Genomic DNA, 26433 nt, shown 5'->3' with positions numbered 1-26433 from the left:
ATTGGAAAGTTTAATGTAGTTTGCTCTGAAATACCAAACTGTGGGGCCGATTATGATGGCGGACGGACCTGAGTCCGTCCGCCACCATAGAGTAGGAGGGAACCTCCGCATGGCCTGCGGAGTTCCCTCCTGTGCAATTAGGATGTGACCGCCACCCTGGCGGTCACATCCTCTATTTTTACCATTGCGGCGGGTGCGGCTTCAAGCTGCATCCGCCGCAATGGTAAAAAGGCATACATTGCATTTGTGTGCAGAAAGCAGCAGGCACCGTGCGGTGCCTGCCGATTTCTGCATACACTTGCAGGGAGGTACCGTAGGTACCCCCCATGTGCACCCCCCACCCCCCCTTCACCCAGGGGGCCTGCAACGGGCCCCCGCAGTGAAGTTGCACATGCTTTTCCACGGCGGAAAAGCCGCAGCGGAAAAGCATGTTTCACAGCCCAACCTAATCTGGCTGACGGTGTCTGAGAGACACCGTCACCATATTAGAGCTTTTCCGACGCGGGCCATCTTAATGTGGCGGTGGGTCTTTGGTGGGTCCGCAGAGGATTTTCCGCATCCTCCGGGCCGGCGGTGGCTTCCGCCGGGCCGGAGGATGCGGAAAATCCCCCATCGTAATAGGCCCCTATGTTTGTGTTTGTTGTCGACGTACTCATTATAAAAGTCAAAGAAGGAATGTTGATTTGTATTTGAAAAGTAAAAAGGAGAACAATGGGAAGTGGGAAGAATTTGCAACTTACTTGTTTGTTGAAGGTCGATTTGTGTTAGGTAGTGATCAACGTATATGTAAATATTGTTACAACAAATTAGAAGAGAACAAAATGCCTGCTAGAGCAGTACATAATAACTTGGAATTAGTAGCCATTCAGGAGGAGCTCGCCAAATTGAATACATATGAGTCGGTTCTAATTCAATCTGTTTAACCTTATCAAACTATAATTCGGATGGAGCCTAAAACAGGTAAACTACCACCGACAGACTTGCAAAGAGGGCTGAAAGGAAGAGTGGTGTACCTACCTTTGGATTTTAAGAAAAACATTGAAACTATTGCTGGAGAGAAAAAGGAAAATGAGGCAGTAGTTATTTTAGTAAATGGTGTACCAACAAAGAGTCCGACAATATGCCAAGAGTTTGTGGATGTTAATAAAGTTGAAAAGGCTACCTTATATCTTATAGATGAACAATGTTTATTATAGAAATGTAAATGCAGATGAACAGGTAATACGTTTCGAAGATGATTCTGAAATTTCAAGTGGTCAAATAGAGAAAGTGCACAAGTCAAGGACTGAAGATATTTATGAACATTATACAATATGTCCTTTGCATTTAAAAGAAGTGATAGGAAGTATCATTGAGTTATTTCAAATGAAAATAGGACAGGGAACTCTAATGAGTGTATGGGAGAAAAGCTTGGAAGCTCGTTGTTTTCCACAGTTGTTTCCTACTGGAGAAGGTGGACGATATGATGACCGACCTGTATGGATTCCAGCTTCAGAATATCGGTCAACAAGATTATATTCTGAAGATCCTAGATTTCGACAGTGCATTCCATACATATTTCACCTTTTGTTCGAAAGTGATCTGTCTTCTCTCTCGTATGCAGTGAATCATATACTTAAAACTGGGGTTCATCGGGGGGGAGGAGCCAAGATGGCGACCGGAGCAGACGCTTGAGCGCCCGGCTCCGTCGGCCCTTGGCTCTGTAACAACATCCTGATTCCTATCCTTATCGTTTCTGGAGGCGAAACTTGTGCGACGATGCGCTGATTACGCCGGTACTTTCCCGAAGTCCCAGCCTGCCCGGATGCCGGAGTTGTGTGTGATTTTGCTCCCCGCCCTGGACCCTCGCTCCATTGTCGCCCTTGCCGGCCCCTGGAGGCTCCGCAGTGACCGGACCCGCTAGCGCCAATCCGAGCCGCGCGGTCCTGACCTCACTCCACATCACGGACTGCCGCCAGCTGTGCCTGGGAGGTGATGGCCAAACAACCGCTGCATCCTGCGCCTGAAAGACTGGGGCTGTGAGGTAAGCCCCGTAGGAACGGGTCTCCTGCCCCGATCGGTGGAGCGCGCTGTGTGAGGCTGCCGGCCCCCTTCTCCTATCGTCTAGCCGGCTGCAAGGGGCACCTGAGGGACGGGTGACGACTGTCGGCGTTCTCTGTGGCGGCGCGGACCTGAGGGGAGCTGACTTTCTGCTGCGACCTCCCCCCCCGGCCGTTATACCGTCCTGCGGTAAACATGACTTTATCTGCCTGCCCGCGGCTGGGGGGTGATAGCCCGGTCCTGCCCGCTGCTTGCTTCGCCCTCCCTACATCAGGCACCAGCTCTACAGTGCCGTCCCGGATTGATGCCAATGCGGGGATGCAGCTTCCACTGTCATGCGGCTCCGTTCTGGCCATCCTACGGGACTTTCATTTGCAAATGCGTGCTGGTTTGCAGGCGCTGAGTGAGCGGTTTGACTCCATGCTATTGGCTGCGGGTCGTGAGCGCCTCGTTTGTCACCAGCAAGGCGTGGGTCTGCCTTTGTCTTTATGCGGGGATACAATGGCTACATGTGATCGTGCTACACTGGTGCCTGCAACTGGCTTTCCCAACACTCGTGATCAACTACTCTCCCGCTCAGCTGCTGATACTTTGTTTCCCCGTCCATTGATGCCTGTTTCATTGTTGCCTTCCTCACCGCGTCTGCAGAAGTATCCGGCTGGGCAGCACCTGACACCCTTGAGGACTCCTTTACTGTGGCCTTCGTCTTCTTTCCTGTGGAACTCCTGTGCTTTAGATGCCATGTTGGGACTTTGTGTAGTGGTCAAAGGGACCTCTACAGATGGTCGGCGGCCATTTTATGCTCCTACTTCACTTTCTTCTTCTAAGCGGCCATATTGTCTTTGTTTGCACGGGATGCGGGGCCTTCATGTAGGAGCTGGCTTAATCTCACGCCCGCGATCAGGCCAGGGTTAGGCTGCTTTATAACGCCATGGTTTCACGGATGGGCTGGACTGGGATTGTAACTGCTATGTATATGTTGTGTGCACTCGTCGTGAACTGTCTTCTTCCATCTATAATACTGTGACAATTTATTTTAACACGACTGCTTTTGGTGCAGTGGGTTTACAGTGTGTGGAAGCTATAGATGGCCGAGGGTTTCGGGTGCTCTGATGTTACGTAGGCTCCTCCCCACCTTCTTTTTTTTTTTTTGGGAGTTTAGATTAGAATAGTTCTATTCTTTTCTCACCCCCTTTATCATAGGTGTAAACGTGTTTCTATCTTCCTTTTTATTCTACTCTTGCTCTCCTTTCTTGTCTATATTTCGGGTTTTAAAGGGCGACAGGCACTATGCTGGGGGGGGGGGCAGGCCGTAGCCTCCGCATTGGTGTAGGGTGGGGGGGTAATTTACTATTTCTAATTAGTTCTATGGGCCTTTCTTTCCTTTTATGTTTCTGCGCTTTACTTGTTTCGATTCTGGGTCCGGGTGTGGGGTTGACTGAGTGGGGGCGGCACTGAAGGGGTGCGTAATTGCTGATGTGCCTATTCTGTTGTTGATTTGCACCGCCTCACTGCCTGGGATTTTACTTTCCATTGTTGTTTTCAATAATGTTGCCGCTCTCCCGTGTTGTGAAGATACCGTGCGGACTCGAATCTCCTTGGTTCTTATTCTTCACTGGCTTTTTCCCTGATAAAATTTATACAAAAAAAAGAAAAAAACTTTAAAATTAACCTTCATTTCTCCTATCCCCTGGTGTCATGGGTCTCTCCAGTGTAATACTCATAAATCGTTGCTATTTTTGACCGTTGATACTAAGGGGCCGTAATGTTTGTATCAGTGCTTAACCGTATCGTGGCCGGCCTGATGGTTGTAGGCCCGTATTTGTTCTTTTTATATGCACGAATAAAGGTTTTCAAAAATTTAAAAAAAAAAAAAACTGGGGTTCATCAATCAATTCTTTCTGCGAAAGAATTATTGGAGAAAGTTCAAGAAACAGGTAAAAATTTAGAAGCACAGTTAATCAATTTGATGGCATGTCAACGTGGAACAAATGAGTATTGGTATCTTCGTCATGGAGAACTCAAGTGTATGTTACAGAACTTAGGTACACCAACATGGTTTGTCACACTTATCTGTGCAGAGTATGCATGGGAAGATTTGCTAAGAGAAGCAAATTCTAATATCAAAAATGTTGAAATAAAGACTCTTGGTGAACTGTGTTCATTGGATCCTGTAAATGTGTGCAGGCATTTTAATCATAAGTTTCAAGCTATGATGTATTTTATCTGTAATAAAAAGAATCCACCTCTTGGAGAAGTTACTGATTACTTTCGGAGAAAGGAGTATCAAGCAAGAGGTGCACATCATACACATATGCTACTTTGGATCAAGGATGCACCTAAATTTGGAAATGATTCTGATGAAACAGTATTGTCTTTCATCAAACAGTATGTGACATGTGAGATTCCAAGAGAAGGAGGAGATAGAAGCTTGATACAGCAAGTTTTACGTTTCCAAAGTCATCGTTGTGGAAAGTATTGCAGAAGAAAATACAAGTGTAAAGGGAAATTTTACACCAAATGTCGGTTTGGTTTTCCCCGTCCAGTCATTTCTAAAGGAAGAGTAAATTCTCTTTTTTCTTCTGTAAGGCACACAATAACTCGGAAATCTCCAAAGAATACCTACAACTTAAAAAGAACAGAAGTGTCAAAGTATATCAATGACTACAATTCAGTCATTTTAAAAATGTGGAATGCGAACATGGACATCCAGTATGTTGCAGATAACTCAATTGCTGTTGCACGTTATGTTACATCGTACATAACAAAATCTGAAAAAACTGAGATGAAACAAATGTGGGAAAACAATTATGCAAGAGAATAGCCTTAGCAAAAAATTGTACAGCTTTAGTTTGAAAATGCTTTCCCACCAAGAAATTGGATCGTACGAATGTTCAGACCGCTTGTGTTCTTCAAGTTTATATTCAAAGTCATGAGGAAACATTTGGGTAAGTTTAGGTCTTGCCTACAAATGAAATAGAGTGTTTAAATCATTGGAATAAATTGAACAATTAGCAGCAAATGAGCCAGATAGTACAGACATTCTTAAAACTAATATTTTGGACACATACTATCCGAAAAGGAGTCAACATCTGGAACAGCTATGTCTGTATGAAGTAATTCAACATTACAGCTTCAAACGAAATGTTAAAAGGAGGACAGTTTGCAGTAGTTGAATGTCATGGTTGTTTAGTAAAACATGCAAAGGTTGATCTTATAAACCACAAGAAAATTAGGGGCCGATTCCGATCTGGGTCGCACCTATTCCCCTTGCATGATCTGATCACTTTGCCATCCCTTTTGACTTATGTATTTTGACAACACGGTGTGATTCTTCTGAAAACAGAAAGTGGGAGAGTGTGTCTCATTAGCAAGGAGGCACTCACTAGCTTCTTTAATAACTTTCAGCCCTCCGGGCACCAGGATGCTAATCTGGCAGCAGCTGAATTATCGCAACAAATGTCAGTAGCATTGGATACCCTGGCACCAGTGAGTAAGCACTATTCAGCAAAAAGAAAACCCTCTGCTCCCTGGTTCTCAGAGAAACTCAGAAAGATGAGACAGGTGTGCCGCAGACAGGAGAAGCTGTGGTGAACAGACCTGGCACCGGTGGGTAGGAAATTGCACAAACAGTGTCTGAAGGAATATAAAGTGCCTATTATGGAAGAAAAGAGGTTATGTTATTACAAAATCACAGAGTCGATGAAATCCTCTAGGGATCTTTTTAAAGTCATTAACTCCCTTAACTCCCCCTCAATCACAGACCCTTCAGAGTTTTCTCATGAGCTCTGTGATAACATTTTCAACTTTTTTCATACCAAGATCACAGAAATTTACTCCTAGCTTGAAGCTTCCAATGCGGGGTCGCCTCCCCAGTCTACCTCCCTTCTTAACGAAGATGCTTTTATTGAGGACTCCCCCAGGCTACTTACTTTTTCTTGTTTAGCGCTTGACGTTACTGATCGGCTCCTAGAAGGAGTTAAATCGGATTCCCTATTGGATCCCTGCCCCTCAAGGTGCTAAAAATTGGTCGAGAAGTCATTGTTCCACACCTTACTGCTGCATTAAATGTAGCTATCTCAGAGGGATAGTACCCTACCTTGTGGAAGACTGCAGTGATAAAGCCACTTTTAAAGAAGCCTTCTTTGGACCCTTCAGAATTGAAAAATGATTGCCCGATCTCATTGCTTCCTGTCCCAGCTAAGATCTTGGAAACCTATCTTAATTCCCACCTTAGCGCCTACTTAAAAGATCACAAATTACTTTATGGCTCACAGCATGGCTTTAGAAGCCATCATAGTACAGAAACTGCTTTAACTGCTTTAACTTAACAACATCCGTACTCAAGTGGACGCAGGGCACACCACGGTGTTAGTTCTACTTGACCTCACAGCAGCTTTTGATACCCTATCTCCTCTCAGGCTGATTGAGCGTCTCAGAGAGATAGGGATTGGGGTCTCTGATCTGGGGCTTCTTGCTTTATTTCTTAGTGACTGGGCACAGACTGTGAAATTTGACCAATTCTACTCAGCCTCTAATTTTATGTCACGTAGTGTTCCTCAGGACTCCTCCCTGAGCCCAACACTCTTTAATATCTATGTTGCCCCGCTTCCTAAGGTGGTGAGATCCTTTGGGCTGGAGGTGTTGTCCTGTGCAGATGACACCCAGATAATGGTGTCCGTTACTCAAAATATCAAAGACTCTGCCCATAACTTCAGGAATTGTATGCAGGCAGTCTCCTCCTCGAGGAAGGGTAACTTCATGAAAATGAGCGGGGGGAAGACTGAGGTCTGGATCTTCGGCAGCAAATTAGACATCTGGGCCAGGGATTGGTGGCCGGACACGCTTGGCGCCTGTCCCTTCCCTGTGTCCCATGGGAAAAACTTAGGGATCCTAGTGGATAATTCACTTTCCTTGAGCAGGTAGGTTAGTAGGACAGTTTCCACTTGTTTTGTCAGTCAGTCAAGATTCTTTATTTCGGTTAATAAAAACCATAAAAGCAATGCAAAATTCATTGTTACACATGTTAAAATTATAAAAATTATGCACATGATTACAATTCAATATTTACAAAAATAGAATAATTAAAATCTTTGATACAAAAACAGAGTAAAATGGGTTTCATAAATCCATAAACCAACCGCAATTTAAGACCGTCCGCAGTGCATTATTGAATAAATAGGTTTGGTTTTTGAGCGATTTCACCCTACAAATGATTTCAGCTAGGGGAGTCTCTTTTTGTTTAGGCGTGCTACCGCTACCAAAAAACTGGCTAAACTTGTTTTGGGATTAATAGGATCCTCAGAAAAATCTCACATTTTCCTTCATTTGACTCACGCAAACAGGCGGTTCTTGCCTTGGTAATGTCCAGATTGGATTATTGTAATGCCCTGTATTTGGGCATTAATAAAGGTCTGGTGCGATGCCTGTAGCTGGTGCAGAATGCTGTGGCCAGACTGGTGATGAGCCTCCAAAATTTCACTCAGTCTCAGTCTCCCTTCGGACGTTACACTGGCGTCCTCTGGACCGTAGGATCCTCTTCAAAACATTCTGCCTAATGCATAATTCCTTCAATGGGACAGGCCCTGAGGGCATTAAGGCAATATTCCATCGCTATGTCCAACTAGACAGCTTTGGTCTGCAGATAAGAATCTGCTAACAGTATCAAGGTTCAATTAGGCTAAATGGGAAGGTAGAGCCTTCTCGACTGCTGCTGCCAAATTGTGGAACTCCCTCCCAGAAGAGCTTTCTGGTCAGTTGTCACACTCTCTCTTCCGCAAAGCCTTGAAGACCTTGTTTTTTTCACAGATTTCAGTATAAGCCTGCCTTCTTGTCTGCCTATTAGGTCCGTAATAGCGCCTTGATGTCCTTGGGCTAAGTTTAGCGCTCTATAAATTAATTATTCATTCATTAGTCTAGAAAAGAGGAAATCTAGAACACCAGAGCCCCAAAATTGAGTCTGATCGAGAAGGAGAGCGACGGATTTGGCAGAGACGGACGGAGATTGATGGTGCGGGCGAGATTAGTGGCAAACGGAGGCGCGAGTATAAGAGAGGTGTGTTAGGTTGTGGGAATGAAATGATTGTGTGATGTCTGGCGGAGGTGATGTGAGCGTCGAGTGAATGTGGTTTCGAGCCAGGTGTGGTCCAAGGATTGAGATTTGAGTTTCAGGTTCCCGAAGTGGCCTAAGAACCGAGGATATATTAAATGGTGTAGAAGACAGCAAGGTTATTGTGATTGTCTGACCGAGTAATTGAGGAGTTGTCGTGAGACGTCATCAACAGTTCCCCCTACGTCAGGGAACTTTGTGTGAAGGGGACGTATGGGAATCGTCACCCGACTCCTTGCTAGTAAGTCTGTATGATTCTTCACTCATCCCTCCCCTCTTTTTCCCTGCAGTGCATCGCCACTTGCTGCTTTGGAACTTGTTATTTTAACAGTTTAAACGCCAGAATATTCATGCTCAGGTTAGAATTTCTGCTGAGCTATCGCCTTGTTTGCTAGATGTTATCCAGTCTTTCCGTTATCTTTCGCTTAGTTTTTGAACTTTCACAGAAAAGGCTAATAATTCGGCTACCGCCAACAAAAGCGTATGTGGCTTAACCTTCTGCAAGCCTAATTGAGGTTAGTGAATTTTCCCTTGCGAGCGAGCGTCACCTTAAACGTGATGCGGGTGTTTGGCCCATACACATATGTAGGTCTTATCACCTTGCTCATGCTTGTACCGCCCATATTGATTCACTTGTCACCATCCTGGAATGAATAATGCGAGCGAGCGTCACCTTACAATTGCAGACCTTTTCACCTTGCTCACGTCTGTACCGCTCAGATTATTTCACTCGTCACTATCCTATAATGAATGATTGCGAGCGTCCTTGGTTCTGCGCTTGGTTCCACTTACATCTTATTCTATAATGTAGCCCTGATGCTCACGTTCACTCACGTTCACTCACACCAGCCATCTCCATTCACAGTTATTGCCTTGGGGTGAGTCTTCTTGCGATTTTATTAACGGTTGTTCAATCACAAGCACCGTGCAGTTGCTTTACACCAGGGCTGGTCCCTGACCTCCTGGACAGCACAATGTTTTACGGTCTGTATTAGACGCTCCCTAATCTCCTTCCCTTCTCTTCATTTCCCACCGGCAATCTCTATTTATTCAGGCTTGTACCCGTACTGTCCTGATGATGATCCTACTGTTTTATAAATAGGATTGAAACGTTGTCAACTAATGTAAACAGTTTGCACATTAATAAAGTCTGATAAAAAAGTGTATTTACTGTTTCCTCAAGCTTGTTAGAAATTGTGTTCAATATTCCACAAGCTACCCTTTCTTGCCTGATATGTTCCTGTCCTAAAGTGTAACTTGTCATGTGTTTATATAGGATGCACAATTGTGTCCCACTGTATTGATGTGTTTATACTTTTGATTTTGACATTTTTTAATTTTTAAATTAACTGTCTGGCTGGACACTCTTAATATAGCACTGATTGGAATCTATATTTATCCTGATGACCATTGTTCTAATACTAAACTATGAAATTGGTGTCAGCCTATTGCAGAATTAAGATGAGAGCTTAAGGCAGATAGTCATGAGACAGAGAGGAGGCTATGGTCAGAAAAAGAAAGCATGCAGAGAATGGAAGGTTAGAAGATGATCCCTCTGAAGAAAGAAAGGAGAGGAATTAATTGGAAGGAAGTTGAGGTAAATGTTTCATACATGGTCTTAGGTGTATTGTGGGAGACTTTCTGAGATAGCCATTAATCTGAAGATGTAAGCTGTAGAAAGTAACAACATTACATACATGCAGCTTAAACATGCAAGTCCAAGTGTGCACATAATTTGAACATTAGGGGCACAATCCTGCTGAGTGCCAAACCGTGAGCATCATTTCAAAACATAGCCAGGCTTATCCCAAGCTTGGTGTAGGGTCTGTACACCGCCCTTAGAGAGGTGGCTCATTTGCCTTCTTTAGAAAGATACCTTCTTTAGGAAGTGTCATTTATTGATCTTTTCAGATTATTCTTCAGTAAAGGGAGTTATGCTCACTAAAAATGAGTTATTTTGCACTGACTGAGAGCATCTCACCAATGCGCAGTCAGATTTATACCTTGTCTTGTTACCTAATCCCATTCTAGGTTGTTTCTATGGCACAGTAGAGCAACCACTGATGCCTAGCACTAACATCCAAAAGTGTATGTTGTATTTGTTTGTGAATGAGGCCAGTGTGGTATATGCATTGTATGTATAAGTGTAATTATGTGTAATTATCCAACCGCAGAAAAAACAGAAAACATCAGCTAAATCCTTCTGCATCCAAAAACAAAGCAAATATTTCCCTAGTGTCACAAGACCTCTATTTTGATTCTGACTTAGATTCTCAAACATAGGAGCAGATTTACATGCCCCTTGCGCCTCTTTGCACCGCCATTGCATAGTTTTTCTTGACACAACGGCGGCGCAAACAATGCGACCAATCTACAACATGACGCATCTAGCGAGATGCGTCACGTACAGCCCTGCGTCACATCATACCTGCACCAGGGATAATGTATGCAGGCTAGGCATCCAGAGTACAAATATCTGAACGGATTGTGCTAAGTAAGACAGAGGAGGTAGTGTCCTCTGATGTGCTTCTCTAAATTATACAGCTTATCAGATGTAATTTCTGTTTGGGTCATGTGCGAAAGGAAGCTCTTGATGATGAAGCTGGGCTCAGGTCCACCACTTGGGACACTGCCAATCACTGGCCTCTGATGCAGTGAGGAAAGCTAACAGGACCTCTATCTGTTTTTGGTAGAAGTCCTTTCATCACCTTCCTCAGAATGATGCTCATAGACACTAAACTTTATCAGGCTATCTTCTTTAAAGCCTGCATACAAAGATGCCCAGTATTTTGTTTTTGAATTAATTAAACTTAATTCTCAAAATTCAATATTCATCAATACTTCCATAAGCATGTGACACTTAAGAAAATGCATTGCATGCATGGTGTACTCAATGTAAACAGAAATTCCACAAGATTCTGCTTCTTTCTTTAATCGGATAGAAAACCACAACATATAATAAGCTCAATATCCATGTGGCACCTGTCAAGTTACTTGCAGATCCAACTGCTACTACATTTGAAAGCCTCACTATGGGCACCAGGATACACTTACAGGAGAAGTAGTCTTTTGGGACATTCCGAGCACGAATACGAGCAGCAGGCCCATCATACATGTAGAAGAAACTGATACTGCTGAAGTAGTCAGTCATGAACTCCAACTGCTCACAGTATGTCTTGTCCATTCCTAAACCAAAACACAGGCCATAAGAAAAGTTACAAAATCCACACTATTTTTCAATCTGAAACTCAAATAAATTATACAGTGGTAATTTCGGGTCAATGTGTGAACAAGCCATCAACTTTCTTGCATAGATTCGGTCATTAATGTTCTATTGTATGTTCATTCACGGTCTTTCTAAAATTTAAAAATGGCAACTGTGGGCAAGACTTTTCTTTTTCCTTTACTTAACATTCAACACAATGCATAAACGAGATAATCTAAAAGTCAACTTGCACAAAATGGTGGCATGTTCACGTAGTTTTCCATCACATTTGTCTCACCCCTTCTCCCTCAGAAAAGAGGGGTGACAAGCTTTGGACTCAAAATATTCAATGGGCCTCATTATGAGTCCCTCGTTTTTCCGCCTAGTAGCTTTGCCGCACCAGAGTCATCAATACAAGTGGTTGAAGGCAAATCCAGGGGCAGAGTTACCCGGCTACTATTAGTGAGATTTTATAATCAGAAGGGGAAAGGATCACTGGTCCTGCTTAAACCTTGGGTTCACAAGTCGAGGACCTGGTTTTTCTCCCAAATTGAATGACTCTCATACACGTGTATGTTGGTAGTGATGGTTTCTCGTTTGCGGTATATACTGTATCCCCGCTTCTCTACACGTGCGTGCGTAATCATTGAGTCATTCGTTTGTCTTGTGCACCCTCCACCAGGAGGTTTTGCCTTAAGGTTTAAGGCAGTAGTGATCGTGGAAGTGAGGGGGTAGTGGTGTGAAAGTTAAAATGTCAGAAAACCAGACAAGTGTTCTTTATTGAGTCTGGGTTCGGACTGAGGGTAAAAATTACGGATGCACTTTGTGAATTGTTAAGGGATTCTAGTGCATTGCAGTGAGAATTTAAAAAGAGGTCGACATGTTTCAGCCTTTGGTAGTCAGAGGATCTATAGGCTTTCTTCAGGACCAATGGGGTTAAGTGAAAATGTGAAAAAAAGAGTGAGAAGAAAAGAGGAAATTTGACCTGTTTCTTCGTGACTTTTAAGGTTACGTTGTACCTGTAAAAGTAAACAACAAACACACAAACAGCGACAAACAGGGAGAGGGGATATGGAAAGACACATAATTATGTACAATAGTACCTTAATCTTATAAGGAACTAGAAAATGGCAATATTTCCCGTCATACTCAGTTTTGGGCGTCAACTCTTCCATTCTCATGCTTCGTTTCGACTTATGTTGGAGTGCCCATAGTTCTGACATTTATACTGTAGTGAAGTGCACTTAGCTCTAAACATCTCACTGTGCGTGGTCTATCGTGATACTGCATACAATCTGAGTATTCCAGGGGTGGCGACATGATGATGGTGCCTAAAAGATATTTTCACAGGTTGTGTTAGGTGAAAAACATTTGTGCTCAGAACGCTGCGCGCGCTTTTTAGATACGCATACCTTATTTTATTTTGGAAATTTCTCCCTCGGGGAATTAAGGCTGATCGAGAGAGGCCTTACTGCAAAGTATTAAGAAGGGGATATTATCTGGTGAGCTCCTTAAACTTACGGTTTTGTCGTTGTGAGGACGCTTCTAGTTTTACCCCATACCTTAGTGCCTTCTTACTCGGTCCTGGCAGCATGTGCTGACTCTGCCCTTCCTCACCCGGAACTACAAAGTGTAGTGGTTCCCGGTTTTTATATACTCCAGGGTGTGGAAAAAATAGAAGAAACACTTCAGCAGTTGCCGGAGTTGCCTTCCAAAGCTAAGGGTAGACTAACCACTATTAATTAGGGAGATACTCTGTATGAGTAGGCCGTGAGAATAAAAGTTTGTTTAGACTACAGTATTTTATATGGGGTTGCTGGTTGAGAACCCCAGATTGGTTGGTAGTGTTTTTGTTTTCTCATGAAATCGAAGTTTGTAGAATCATCTGTTAAGTGATAGCCATGGAACGGAATCATTCAGGCCTAAGGTATCTGTTTTCAACCTGTGAACCCAACGTTGTTCTTTTTCGAACAATATTCTTTCCGCATTTCTGTCAATTGTTTCCAGGCTTTCCAGGATTACCCAGTGGAGATCGTTTGCAGTATGTTGTTTATCTTTGTAGTGTGACGACATCTTGGTCGTGTTTTTCTGGCAGTTGACATTGCTCCTGTGTTCACTGAGTCTTTGTTTCACCTTGCGGCATGTCATCCCTATGTATTTCATATTGCACGGGCAGGTGATCATATAAATCACGTGGCTGGTGTTGCAATTGGTGTGTCTTTTTAACTTCCATAACTTGTCAGGAAGTAATTGCAACTCTTTTGTTGGTTTTGTGGTGGTGCCTGAATGATTCCGTTCCATGGCTATCACTTAACAGATGATTCTACAAACTTCGATTTCATGAGAAAACAAAAACACTACCAACCAATCTGGGGTTCTCAACCAGCAACCCCATATAAAATACTGTAGTCTAAACAAACTTTTATTCTCACGGCCTACTCATACAGAGTATCTCCCTAATTAATAGTGGTTAGTCTACCCTTAGCTTTGGAAGGCAACTCCGGCAACTGCTGAAGTGTTTCTTCTATTTTTTCCACACCCTGGAGTATATAAAAACCGGGAACCACTACACTTTGTAGTTCCGGGTGAGGAAGGGCAGAGTCAGCACATGCTGCCAGGACCGAGTAAGAAGGCACTAAGGTATGGGGTAAAACTAGAAGCGTCCTCACAACGACAAAACCGTAAGTTTAAGGAGCTCACCAGATAATATCCCCTTCTTAATACTTTGCAGTAAGGCCTCTCTCGATCAGCCTTAATTCCCCGAGGGAGAAATTTCCAAAATAAAATAAGGTATGCGTATCTAAAAAGCGCGCGCAGCGTTCTGAGCACAAATGTTTTTCACCTAACACAACCTGTGAAAATATCTTTTAGGCACCATCATCATGTCGCCACCCCTGGAATACTCAGATTGTATGCAGTATCACGATAGACCACGCACAGTGAGATGTTTAGAGCTAAGTGCACTTCACTACAGTATAAATGTCAGAACTATGGGCACTCCAACATAAGTCGAAACGAAGCATGAGAATGGAAGAGTTGACGCCCAAAACTGAGTATGACGGGAAATATTGCCATTTTCTAGTTCCTTATAAGATTAAGGTACTATTGTACATAATTATGTGTCTTTCCATATCCCCTCTCCCTGTTTGTCGCTGTTTGTGTGTTTGTTGTTTACTTTTACAGGTACAACGTAACCTTAAAAGTCACGAAGAAACAGGTCAAATTTCCTCTTTTCTTCTCACTCTTTTTTTCACATTTTCACTTAACCCCATTGGTCCTGAAGAAAGCCTATAGATCCTCTGACTACCAAAGGCTGAAACATGTCGACCTCTTTTTAAATTCTCACTGCAATGCACTAGAATCCCTTAACAATTCACAAAGTGCATCCGTAATTTTTACCCTCAGTCCGAACCCAGACTCAATAAAGAACACTTGTCTGGTTTTCTGACATTTTAACTTTCACACCACTACCCCCTCACTTCCACGATCACTACTGCCTTAAACCTTAAGGCAAAACCTCCTGGTGGAGGGTGCACAAGACAAACGAATGACTCAATGATTACGCACGCACGTGTAGAGAAGCGGGGATACAGTATATACCGCAAACGAGAAACCATCACTACCAACATACACGTGTATGAGAGTCATTCAATTTGGGAGAAAAACCAGGTCCTCGACTTGTGAACCCAAGGTTTAAGCAGGACCAGTGATCCTTTCCCCTTCTGATTATAAAGTTATCGACGGAGACTGAAAGGATTTTCACTCCGCCTCCCCCCACTTCCATGATAATACATACTATTAGTGAGACCCTGAGGGTCCCCTTAGAATTAAGAAATTACTAGGGTAATCTTTTTCAGGTCTGATTTTCTTGGAATTTTTTACATTCCCCCAGTGTTTACCCAGAGGTGTCCTCTGCTTTCACCAGCCAAAAACCTCTAGTGCCGAAAAACAAGTTCATAGCGTTCCTGTGGATGTTGTCATTTTAATGTGGCCAGTAAATGCTACCAGCCCCACCGGATTTACCAGGTCACTTGTAACGAAGGCCCTTGTGGTTTGGCCTTCTTGTTACATGCGTCTTAATTATCTTCAGCATGCCTAGTCATCACAGATGTAGCTAACACAACATTCTCCTTTTGTTATGTTTACTGAATACATACATCACTTATCTATATTAGAAAGTAGACCACTGCTTCAGTAGTCAGGTCCCATGGTATCAATTATTAATCGTGGACAAAGGCAGCTAATAAGAGATTGAATAAAATACCTAAAGTGCACTTCCAATGTTGTGTGTTTGGTGATTAATGCTCACAGGAAGCAAGTGAAACTCAGCTTTTAGTTGTTCCTGGGTATGAGTTTAAAGTAAATTCCTAGAGTATGCATTACAAACATTAGACAATAAAGGAACGTATGGCAACATCCAATACACAATGGAATGTCAATTACTACGGTGAGCAATGGGAAAACGAGAAGGGAAACATCCTTTATAACGCATTTTTTACAACGCACTACAATTACGACGCAACTTTTACAATGCATTACAACGAATTGCGCTAGAGGGCGCTCTAGGATAGGGAATAGTTTAATTACTATCCAACACCTTCCCTACTATCCACGGGGACTGAAGTTGGATTAGTAAATTAAACTATTCACTATCCAGCGCCCCCCAACGCAAGTCGTTGTAAAAGTTGCGTCGTAATGGCTTGCATTGTAAAAGCATGCGTTGAAACGTCATACAACCCACCCCTTAGAGGGACGACCACGATGCTGAGAATCTTAGCTCACATTTCCTGCAAATGTTAACAAATGTGTCATCGGTGCTTGCTACTGCCAGGAGTCAGTTCATCCAAAGTACAACCTAGCGCAGATGCAGCACAGTGCTGTCAAGATTGCAAAATGATGGAATGCAATCACAGCTGTTTTAGAAAGGATGAGGCATTCAAATGGTTGCAGCCACATCATCAATCAGTTGATTTGAAACAAGAGCATACGTGTTGATCAGCTTCAATTGATAAAGCTTTTAAGAACCAGTCAGTCTTCAAGGCTGTAAATTCAGAGACAGAATCCCTTGATCTTCCTTCTCAGCCCCAAGGGGCACACTACAGGTCGGGCGCTAAATTACGCAATATTCCCCCGCCACAATATGGAAATCGGGGCACTGATAATTGGGAATGGTGGTTGGGTGAATCGTTGGGAAACTCCTCATTCCAAGTTTTATGGGAATAAAACGTTCCCACATTTATGGCCCGTATTTCACCAAGTCTTTTCCTACTTCCAGCAGGCACAAACTCCTGTTGAGTTAGTCGCGGAGCCAACGCGGAACGCATAATCAAATGGTATTACAACGGCCCTAATTGATGTTTAACACTGAAAGCAGCAGAGTAATTCTGGTGAAATACAGGACAAACACATGCAGGAATCGATGCAGAAACTGATTATACCATATTACTACACGCAATTCAATAAACAGAAGCATTTATTTATACTCCTCAATCTACCAAGGCCCATAGTATTAGGAAATCTGGAGTCAGGAGGAATACCAGGCAGAAACTCCCCCAATTTAGAATTAAAGACAGAGGGAGCTCCATGCCAGAAAAATATGTTGTGAGCCACGTAGTGCAAATTTGTCACAAGGGTTTGCTTTGCAATTCTTCAGTGACTTTCAAGTGGTTTAGTTGTAGTCAAGAGGGGTTCAAGCCTCATCCTATTGCCCATAGTGCTGGCAGTCTACAAAGAACAATCTTCAAGAGTTTACATAAGAAACATGGTAGAGAGCAACCGAGTGGGAAGGGCCTTAATTACAAAGATTCTTTACTGTAGCCAATGCCAAATGGTTTGCCTCATCTTACATGAGCAATAGAAACACATCGACAACGTAGAAAGCCCCAAAGTAATTATGATGGTTGTACTTGGAAAGAACTCTGACCCTGATTTACCTATGTATCAGCATTTCATAAATGACATCACCCAGCTAAATTAATGGACCTTGCTACATGTCCCCAAACAAGTTTCTCTACTGGAACTAATACAGAGGAGTGATATATAGGATAAAACACCTCCGGCCATACATTATAAGGATATTACAAGTCACTGAGGAGTTCCATTACCACACAGAGGAACAAAGCTAACAGCCAAGTTTTTTTATAAGGTTGAGGTGATTTGCAGTGTCCTTATCATGTACTGCAAGAGGTACTTTATTCCTTATAATACATTTTAATTTATTTTTTTATTTTATTTTAGGAGTTTAATATAGTGCTAGCTGGGACCCAGGGTATCAGGGCGCTTCACAGCATGTACAATTATGTGCAAATATACAATACAAATATTATGGTAGAACATGAGGGTTCGAGTCGGGTATAAATTGGACAAAGGAGCGAACGGGCAAAGGAGTGTGTAGGGTGTCGATCAATCAAGACGAGCATCCAAGAGGTTTCTTTGTCCAAACAGGGCTGGTGACCAAGACGTTTTCTGGATCCGAGTCAGTGTCAACAGTCACAAAATTACGGTAAGATAAAGAGCCATCTAAGGATCTTCCTTGGTTCTTATCGGTTCACTCGAGAGCGGTCTAGGAAGAGGACTTTGTGCATTTTCTGATGTGGGGGGGATGGAGTGCCAGATTTTTGGGGCATTTCCAGCGAATGATTTATTTGCAGTTTTCTGCTTACGAGTTTTCAGTGGGATGAGTAGTAGAGTGTTAAAGCTCCTGAGGTTCCTGGACTGGCCGGCCCTTTTGAGTTTGGTGGCCAAGTATTCCGGTTTGCCTGTGTGCAGGGCTTTATGCGTGAGGCAGGCTGTTCTGAAGCTGATCCGCAATTCAATTTGGTGCCATTTAAGTTCCCTGAGTGCAGGAGAGATGTGATCGAATTTCTTAGTTCGTGTGACCATTCTTGCTGCAGCATTAAATGTTGTTTTAAGGGGGCTAGGTGCGATTTTTCTGTCCCAATCAGGGCTGCAATCTCATAATCAATTCTGGAGAGCACCGGTGCTTGAGTGGCTTGTTGAAGATCCTTCGAGGGAGGAAGATTTTATTTTGTACAGTAGTTTCAGGTTGAGAAAAGCACTTTTAGCGGATCTTGTAATGTGTTTTTTCATGTCCAGTTTCGGGTTCAGGGTGATACCTAGAGATTTTACTAAATCCGCCGGGGTGAGGGTATTATTGAGGGCGTCAATGGCTTTGAGCCATTCTTCAATTTGGGGGTTTTCGTCTCTGTTGGAGATGAGGAGTACTTCCGTTTTCTCTTGATTGAGTTTCAGGTGGTTGATTGTGAGTCAGTGTTGAACCTCTTTGAGCGTGTCATTGAGTCTCTGGATGTCGTTGATGGAGGTGGTTTCCAGATATAGCTGTATATCATCCGCATATAAGTAGAAAGGAATGTTAGAATTCCTGAGTAGTGTGATAAGGGGTTCAATGTAAATGTTGAAAAGCTGAGGGGAGAGCACAGCCCCTTGTGGGACACCTCTATTGACGGGGTGGAGGTCGGACTCAAAGTTTTTAATTTTTATTCTTTGTGAGCAGTTGTGGAGAAAGGAAGAGAGCCAGTGGAGGACCGTCTCTTCAAGACCAGCCCTTTCTTGTAGGACCTTGAGGAGCAGATTGTGATCGACTGTATCGAATACAGCCGATAAGTCTAGGAGGATGAGAAGGCAGCATTGGTCCGAGTCAAGTGACTGTGTAGATCGTCTATGACATTGAGGATTGCGGTTTCGGTGCTGCAGCCTTTTCTGAAGCCCGATTGATGGGGATCTAGGAGATTGATGTTATCCAGGTGTTGGGTCAGCTGAGGGAGTACACATCTTTCCAGGATTTTGGACAGAAGAGGTAAGTTCGATACAGGTCTAAAGTTGTTCATCTCCTCTGTGTCTAGCCCTGTTTTTTTCAGTAGTGGCGTGACTTGACCTACTTTGAGGCAGTCTGGTACGGTTCCAGAGCTCAGTGAGCTGTTAATGATCTTGCACCATAGCGGGGCTAGGATGAGCTTCAGGTCCTTGGCCAGGCACGGGGGTAGCTGATCTACGTCGTGGGGTAAGAGTTTTGCATTGGAGATTAGATTGACTATCTCTGCTTCCTGAATGGGAGTGAAGGAGGACCAGTGTTTTGGGGGGTTCACGGAAGCGCTATCCTGAGTTTCAGACGCCTTGATCTTGATGGAGGGTGAGAGATTTGTGCCAAGAGAGAGATCGATCTTGGCGATTTTGTTGTTGAAAAAGAAGGCGAAGTTGTCACATTGTTCTTTGAATGTCAATATTGTGTATGTCGTGGGCTTGGATGTTTGATTCCTGATGATATTGAAGAGTTCTTTGGGTCGGTTTTTTGCGGTGTCAAGAGCAGAGTAGAAAAAAGCTGTCTTTTTGTTCTTAATGTACGTTTTGTAATTCCTGTGGGCTGCATTGAGTTGATCACAATGGAGGGTAGAAGGGTTGTTCCTCCAGATTCTTTCTGAGGCTCTAAGATGTCTTCTTTCTTCATTAATGTTAGTGGTGAACCATGATCTGGAAGGAGTGATCCGGGATTTTTTTTAGTTTCAAGGGGGCAAGGTGGTCCAGGGTGAACGTCATATTGGAGTTGTAGAGAGAGGTGAGTTCAGTAGTTGAGAGGTGATCAGTAGTGCTGGGGAGGAGCAAGCTTATTCTTTCTTCCAGGTCAGCACAAGGGTTCTGAGCTGTGTTCCTGACCCATTTGGGGGGTCCTGCTTGGGGTGTTGAGTTAGGACCGTTTGGTTGATGTGGAAAAGAATGAAGTGGTGGTCTCAACAGTCTACGAGAATGATGTGATCGATGGTGATTGTGTTGCTTTCGGTAATGATTGCGTCTAGGATTGCTCCTCTATGGTGTGTTTCTTCTGAGCAATGTTGGGTCAGATTATTTTCTAGAAGGAGGCTGTTTAGAGTTTGAATGAGCAGGTTTTTTGTTTCATTCCATCTTAGATTGAGGTCGCCGAAAATTATGTTGTTAGAGTTGCCGAGTTTGCAATGGGCAGTCAGGTCAGAGAGGTGTTCCCCAAATTCGTTGGAGTTGCCTGGAGGGTGGTACAGGAGATGGCAAAGTAATGGCCTTTTAGCGCATGTCTTGTTGTTGACTGAGAGGCAATCAAAGGAGCTATACCAGCAGGAGGTAATTTCCATGATGGAGATGTTGCTCTTGTGAATAATTGCTATGCACCCGCCCCTATGCTCTTGTCTATCTTTGTTAATCATTGTGAATCCAGGAGGCACTAGCATGCTGAGGTAAGAGAGATTGTTTAGTCAGGTCTCCGTGATGAAAGCTATATCTATATCATGGGAGAGGATGGCTTCTGCTAGTTCTGTTGCATGTTTAGAGGCAGATCTACAGTTTATGAGCATGCATTTATTGCTGGGACCTTCTTCATTCCTGTTCTTAGTAGATTGGGCTCTAGGTAGGTTAGGTGAGCTGGGGGTCTAGGGACTCTTGGAGGGGGTTGTTCTCTTCCAACTCCCATAATTACTTTGATCATGGATTTGGGTGTGGAGTTCCAAGGTGGGTCATAGGTTGAGGCAAGAAGTAATGCCGCTTTCTGAGAGGAAAGTGTGGATTTTGGGGTGGAGTTCCAAGGAGGGGTCATAGGTTGAGGCAAGTAGTGCCGCTTCCTGAGACGAAAGTGTGGATTTTGCTCTTCTGGGTCTTTCTGAGCGAATCTCATTCCCCGATTTGTTGGTCAGGATCTGGGGGAGACATGAGGCCCACTGGGGGCGGTGACTTACTCCTTCTGGTTTGGGAGAGAATTGGCAGAGCAGTAGAGGGTTGAGTGGGCTTTCGGATTGTGGCCAGGATGGATAGGGTTTCAAGCCTCGTATCAAGTTTTCAAGCTGAGATTCTAGGAGGTTGAGGCGTTGCGTCATGTTATCCATGGTGGTAGGGAGGGTGTCGGGGCAGCATTGCCCGAGGGGGAGGGGGTGGGGCCCAGTCATGTTGGTTGATGGGGAGGAGCTCATGGTTACACCTTTTCCTTTCACACATAACACTTAAAACCTTGCTGCATAGCTCTTTCATGTGAAGGAGAGAGCATGTTTGCAAACATGAAGAATAAAAATAGACTCTCTAGTGCAAAATTAACCCCTCCCACGCTGGTGACGGAACCGCTCCATCACCCCCCTCGGGTGGGCTCTGCTGGTGACGGAACAGTTCCGTCATGGCCCGCTCGCCGCGCCTGCGCGGCGCTGATTTTGTGCCTGCGCGGCGCATTCTACTGAGCAGGCGGGGCCATGACAGAACCGTTCCGTCACGAGCACAGCTCACCCGAGGGGCGTGAGGGAGCGGTTTCGTCACCAGTGTCGGAGCGCCGCGCGGCCCCCCGCCCCTTAGCACTGCGGCGGAATAGCCGCCGCAGCGAAAGGGTTAAACACATGAAAAAGCTGTTCAATATTTGTTGCAAAATCATTTTATAACGTAATTTCTTTTTTTTACGGCACAGTAGCCAGAAAATGTAGAAGCATGCAGAAATATTCTAACCTTTCTATAATTACGTAAGTAGTGCAAAAAATATATGTTATTATAAATATCTACTTTCTGCTTGTCATTGCACAGCTTTAAAACCAGAGAAAAAGAAAAAAAAGGTATGTTTTGTTTTTGTTCACTAAACTGCTGCTTTAATTATACTCTGTGACCTGCCTTTCCCTTTCTCTTCTGGCTCTGGCAGCAAGTATTGTGAAATCAGAACTCAACTGTATTGAGTTATTACAGTTGGGCAGCTGTGTCATTTCTTTATCATAGGTGACTGGGTGCATCACGAGCCTCCTTTTTTTAAAGAAATTAGAGACCCGTTTTTGTACAGAAATTGCAGAATCCCATGTTTTATAATAATATCAATCAAAACATTGTATACTTTACCATGATCTGCCAGAACTATCAGATTAGCGCAGTTGTGGAGATTCCTTTGTTTGAGGCCATCCATTAGCATCCCTACTGTTCGGTCTGCCAGCATTAACGCTTGGATCACCTGAGGAGGACAGCAGTTTTCACCATTACTTCTATGTTGTTTACTTCAGAAGTGTGAGAAGAACAAACACAAAATCCTAGATTTAGTAAGAAATTGCGCAATGCAGCACAGCAATAAAAGTTGCAATGCTGAGTTATATAAACAGAAGAGAGCAGGACAGCGCCATGTCTACTAAGATGATGTGTTTCTGCTTTCTTGCTGCGCTGGTGCACTTTAAGCTGCCATGCTCCATGTGCAGTGGTTTCTGCATTGTGGTAAGCATAGTATTTATACAGGAAGGGTTTCTTTTCAGGAAAAAAACTATGCTTTAAGGCATTTTCCTATTAGTATGTGTGCAGTAGAATGCAGCACACATGCACAGAGGGAAAAAGAGTAGAAATTAGAAAATGTCTCCTCATTACACTTGCACCAAAGAAGGCGAGGGATTTTGGTGCAAATTTCGGTCTACAGTTCTTTGTAGATAGGGATTTGCATCAAAACCCTTGTGTGATTGCATGATAATGCCCATGCACCATCCATGGAATGCCCCCTGTGACACAAAGTAATGCAACGCAGCACACAACCCAGCTTTATGTTAATTTTGGTTACAAATTCCATTGGATTGTAAATACCAACACAACACTTTGTGTATGACTTTTGTTAGAAAGTAACTGAAACCTGATGCAAAGTCAGTGAAAATCGGGCCAAAAATATACCCGTCATGTCTACATAATAATCAGGTAAACCAGACGATTGTTATATCCGAAAATATTGACCAAAGTTAAAAGGATACTCCTGAAAGCAAGTGGGTTTGGCTACCCAAACCAATTTATAAATGTGACAAATGAGAGTATGCAGTTTTCACTAGAAAATCAGTTAACATTTCGGGAATGGTCTGTAAGCAGTAAGCAAAGAAAATTAAAGCAACTGTAATGTGGATTACAGAAGAGCTGTGCTTAATTTGTGCTGGTGCAAGCAGGTGATGGGAACCCAGCAAGATAGGCAAAGTAGAAAACGGAGTAAAAGGAGGACAAGAAAGATGGACAAACAGTGACAACGTGAGAAAGCAGGATGAACAAAGAACCTGCAAGAGAGAGGTAAAGAGTAAGTGTGGGGTGGTGGAAGAGAGGAATGCCTTTTAATTCCACAGTCCTGGAACAGCCTCCCCCACCACCTCTTGACCTCACCCTCTCTTCAGGTATTTAGGAAGGGACTCAAGATTCTGGCTGTTCAACTGATTCCACCCGAGCAGCATGTCTCTTAGGGCCTGGATACCCTCTCAGGTGAAACACAGCCCTTTGATAAACAGAATAATTGTCTGTGATCCTTGGGGCCTTTTCCCGGCCCTAAAGTCCTTTACGTCATTGTGTGGTTATGAGAAGGGTAACCATTAAGAATGTGCTCAAGGGGGATTGGGAGGAGGTCCAAACTGAAACAAAGGTTCAAAAGTACAAATGGCAAAAAAATGGGATACTCACTATGCAAATCCTACTGACTTGCACATAGCTAATTGGTATGAGTCGTTATTTAAAAATTTGAAATCACACATGGTAATTCAGAGCAAGGTGCAAGAGTTTAAATAACATGGAAGTTCTCCAGCAACAACAATCAGCAGTCCAGGAGAGCATAGGAGAGGGGCGGATAACACCAGGAAACTTTTCACACCATAGCAAGCTGTTAGAATTGGGGGTCTCTGGTTGGCACAGGTAGGTACTTGTGACAAGCAGGGACCCTCTCCTCTAGTCAGGGCAAGGGAATTACTCTCCCAAAATAACCCCTGCTCACCCTCTAGGCGGCGTGGTGCAAGCAGTCAAGGCTTATTTCAGAGGCGATGTAAGTTAACCCAGTGACAACACTACAAATGGACACCACACAGGTTTTATGTAAAAAATAAATTATACTTTATATCGAGTTACCACAAGACCAATAAACGACAAAAAGAATCCACAGTACTATCAAATTTCAAGAGTTCAGGTTTAAAAAGCTTAGTTCAAGGTTCTGTGCGAGTCGGTAGCCTTGTCCGGCTACAGCGTTGCTGAAAATAACACAGAGTCTAACAAATCCAGGGGACCGTGGCGGTCCGGGCACACTCAAATGTCGACAGACTCAGTCACTGTAACTTTTCCTTGAGGCAGCCGGTACGGATGTGCAACCCGGTTCTGGGGTTCGTCGCGGTGTAGAAAAAGAAAGCGTTGCAGGTCACGGTGTCCTTCCAGTCGCGGTGCAGGCTAAGGCTCGTTGATGGTGTTGAGACGGAATCGGTGAGCTCAGAGCTTGCGTTGTTCGAGGCGGACGTTGCTAGTTATGGTGCTTCCAGCTTTACAGTGTGGCGACAGAGCCGGAGTTCGGGAGCTGGCGTCGATCTGTCCGGACAGTGGTGCGAGTCGGGCGGTGCGTCGCAAAGCGTGCGAAGCAGTGCCCAACTCCCGTGCGGTCAGAGGACTCAAAGTCAGCAGCAATGACCGCGTCGGTCAGACCAGTTCGATTTGGTGTAGCGAGGCGTTCCACGTCGCGGTGTCCTTCCAGTCGCGGTGCAGGCTACGGCTTGTTGACGGCGTCGGTGAGTGCAGAGCTTGCGTTGTTCGAGGCGGACGTTGCTTGGTGCGGTGCCTACAGGACACCGGGCCGGTCGTGAGAGTTGGTCACAGCTCCCGGCCTCTGTAGCCACTTGTTTCCAGCAGCAAATCACAAAGGCTGGTGAAGTCCACTGGTCCTGGGACTTCGGTCAGGATGCAATCTCTCTTCGAAGCCCCTGGAGATCTTTGCACAAGTTGAAAAGAAAAGTCCACAAAGTCTTTCTCCTCCCTTTGGCAGCAAGGCCAATCCCCCAAGCAGCACTTCAGCTTGGGAATAGTCTCTCCTCATTTTCTTCAGGTTCATTCTCCTCAGCAGAGGTTTTGTCTTGTAAGTCCAGAAGTGATCTTATTTCATGGGATCAGGGTCCCAATACTTATACCCCTAAATCCTTTGCTCTCTGAGGGGAGAGGGGGCTGTGCCCAGTTCAAGCCAGTTCTGGATGCAGATCTCCCTATTCACCATCGGGCTGCCCCAGCCTGTCTCCTGGAATTCCCCAGTCCTGTTACACACAAACCCAGACAAGGAATACACAACCTAGCAGAGGCGGGCTCAAATGGTTAGGAAAGCAAATACCTACTTTTTAAAAGTGGTATCTGCAAACACGAATATTAAAATAAACTTTACTAACAGATGTATTTTATTATTCTGAGTCCAGGCATACTAAACTCGATTTTCTACCATGTTCTCTGAGTCTGTTAGGATAATAGAATGTACCAATTCTAACAGCCCATTCTGGCCTATGGAGAACAGGTAGCCTTGCAATAGTGAAAAACGAAAATGGCTGTAATTCACTATTAGGACATGCCACACATATCAGGGCTTGTCCTACCTTATAATTACAATGCACCCTACCCTTGGTCATACCATAGCAGTGACTAACATGAAGAGAAGGGAAGGTTTAGCTACTGGCAAGTGGGTGCACTTGCCCAGTCAGCATGACAGTGCCAGACTGCATGCAGGTTATGCAATGGTAGACCTTAGACACATTTTACAAGGCTGCATCTGTAGGTGGCACAACCAGTGCTGCAAGCCCACTAGCAGCATTTGGATCACACGTCCTGGGCACACTCAGTCCACTGCAATAGGGTCTGACAGTAAACCAAACATTCAATCAGGGAACCACTAATCAATACATCAATTTACAGTTGGGAGCACTTGTACTGTGGCACTGGACAGCAATGGCACAGTGCCCAAAGCATCTATTACCAAAAAAACACAGGAGGCAACAGCGAAAAATAGAAGGGAGACTTACGCCAATGGTGCCAGGTCTAACACAAGCCCAGAGGCACATGGCAACAATGGGGTAGGCAAAAGAGGACATTCAGTGACATTCTAGAAATACTAGTGATCCATGTATCAATACTTTTTGCATGCTATATAGTAAATGGTTAAAGGTGCCATCAAGTCCGGTCAGACAAACACGAGAGGCAAGCAGAAGCCCTTGAATGACACAGATATCTCCATCACTTTGAGGAACTCTTACAGAGCACATTTCAAACCCAGGTAGGTGCAGGAATAAGCGCTATCCACATGCCTGCACCTGAACCCAGTGTGCAAGATAAGGTCCCCCTT

General features: G+C 44.1%; 1 protein-coding gene across 1 annotated transcript in view; it reads right to left on the bottom strand.

Moving 5' to 3' along the window:
* Positions 1 to 26433, bottom strand: part of ENPP3 (ectonucleotide pyrophosphatase/phosphodiesterase 3) — a 716664-nt gene that overhangs the window by 309114 nt on the left and 381117 nt on the right. Inside the window, exons 13-14 of the mRNA XM_086927431.1 lie at positions 22197 to 22305; positions 11204 to 11335 (exon numbers count right to left, since the gene is read on the bottom strand). Of these exons, the coding sequence (XP_086783557.1) occupies positions 11204 to 11335; positions 22197 to 22305 (241 nt within the window). The remainder of the gene's footprint in view (positions 1 to 11203; positions 11336 to 22196; positions 22306 to 26433) is intronic.

This window comes from Lissotriton vulgaris, chromosome 6 (assembly GCF_964263255.1).
Source record: "Lissotriton vulgaris chromosome 6, aLisVul1.2, whole genome shotgun sequence".
Lineage (NCBI taxonomy): Eukaryota > Metazoa > Chordata > Amphibia > Caudata > Salamandridae > Lissotriton > Lissotriton vulgaris.
This window is presented reverse-complemented; position numbering and strand designations above follow the sequence as displayed.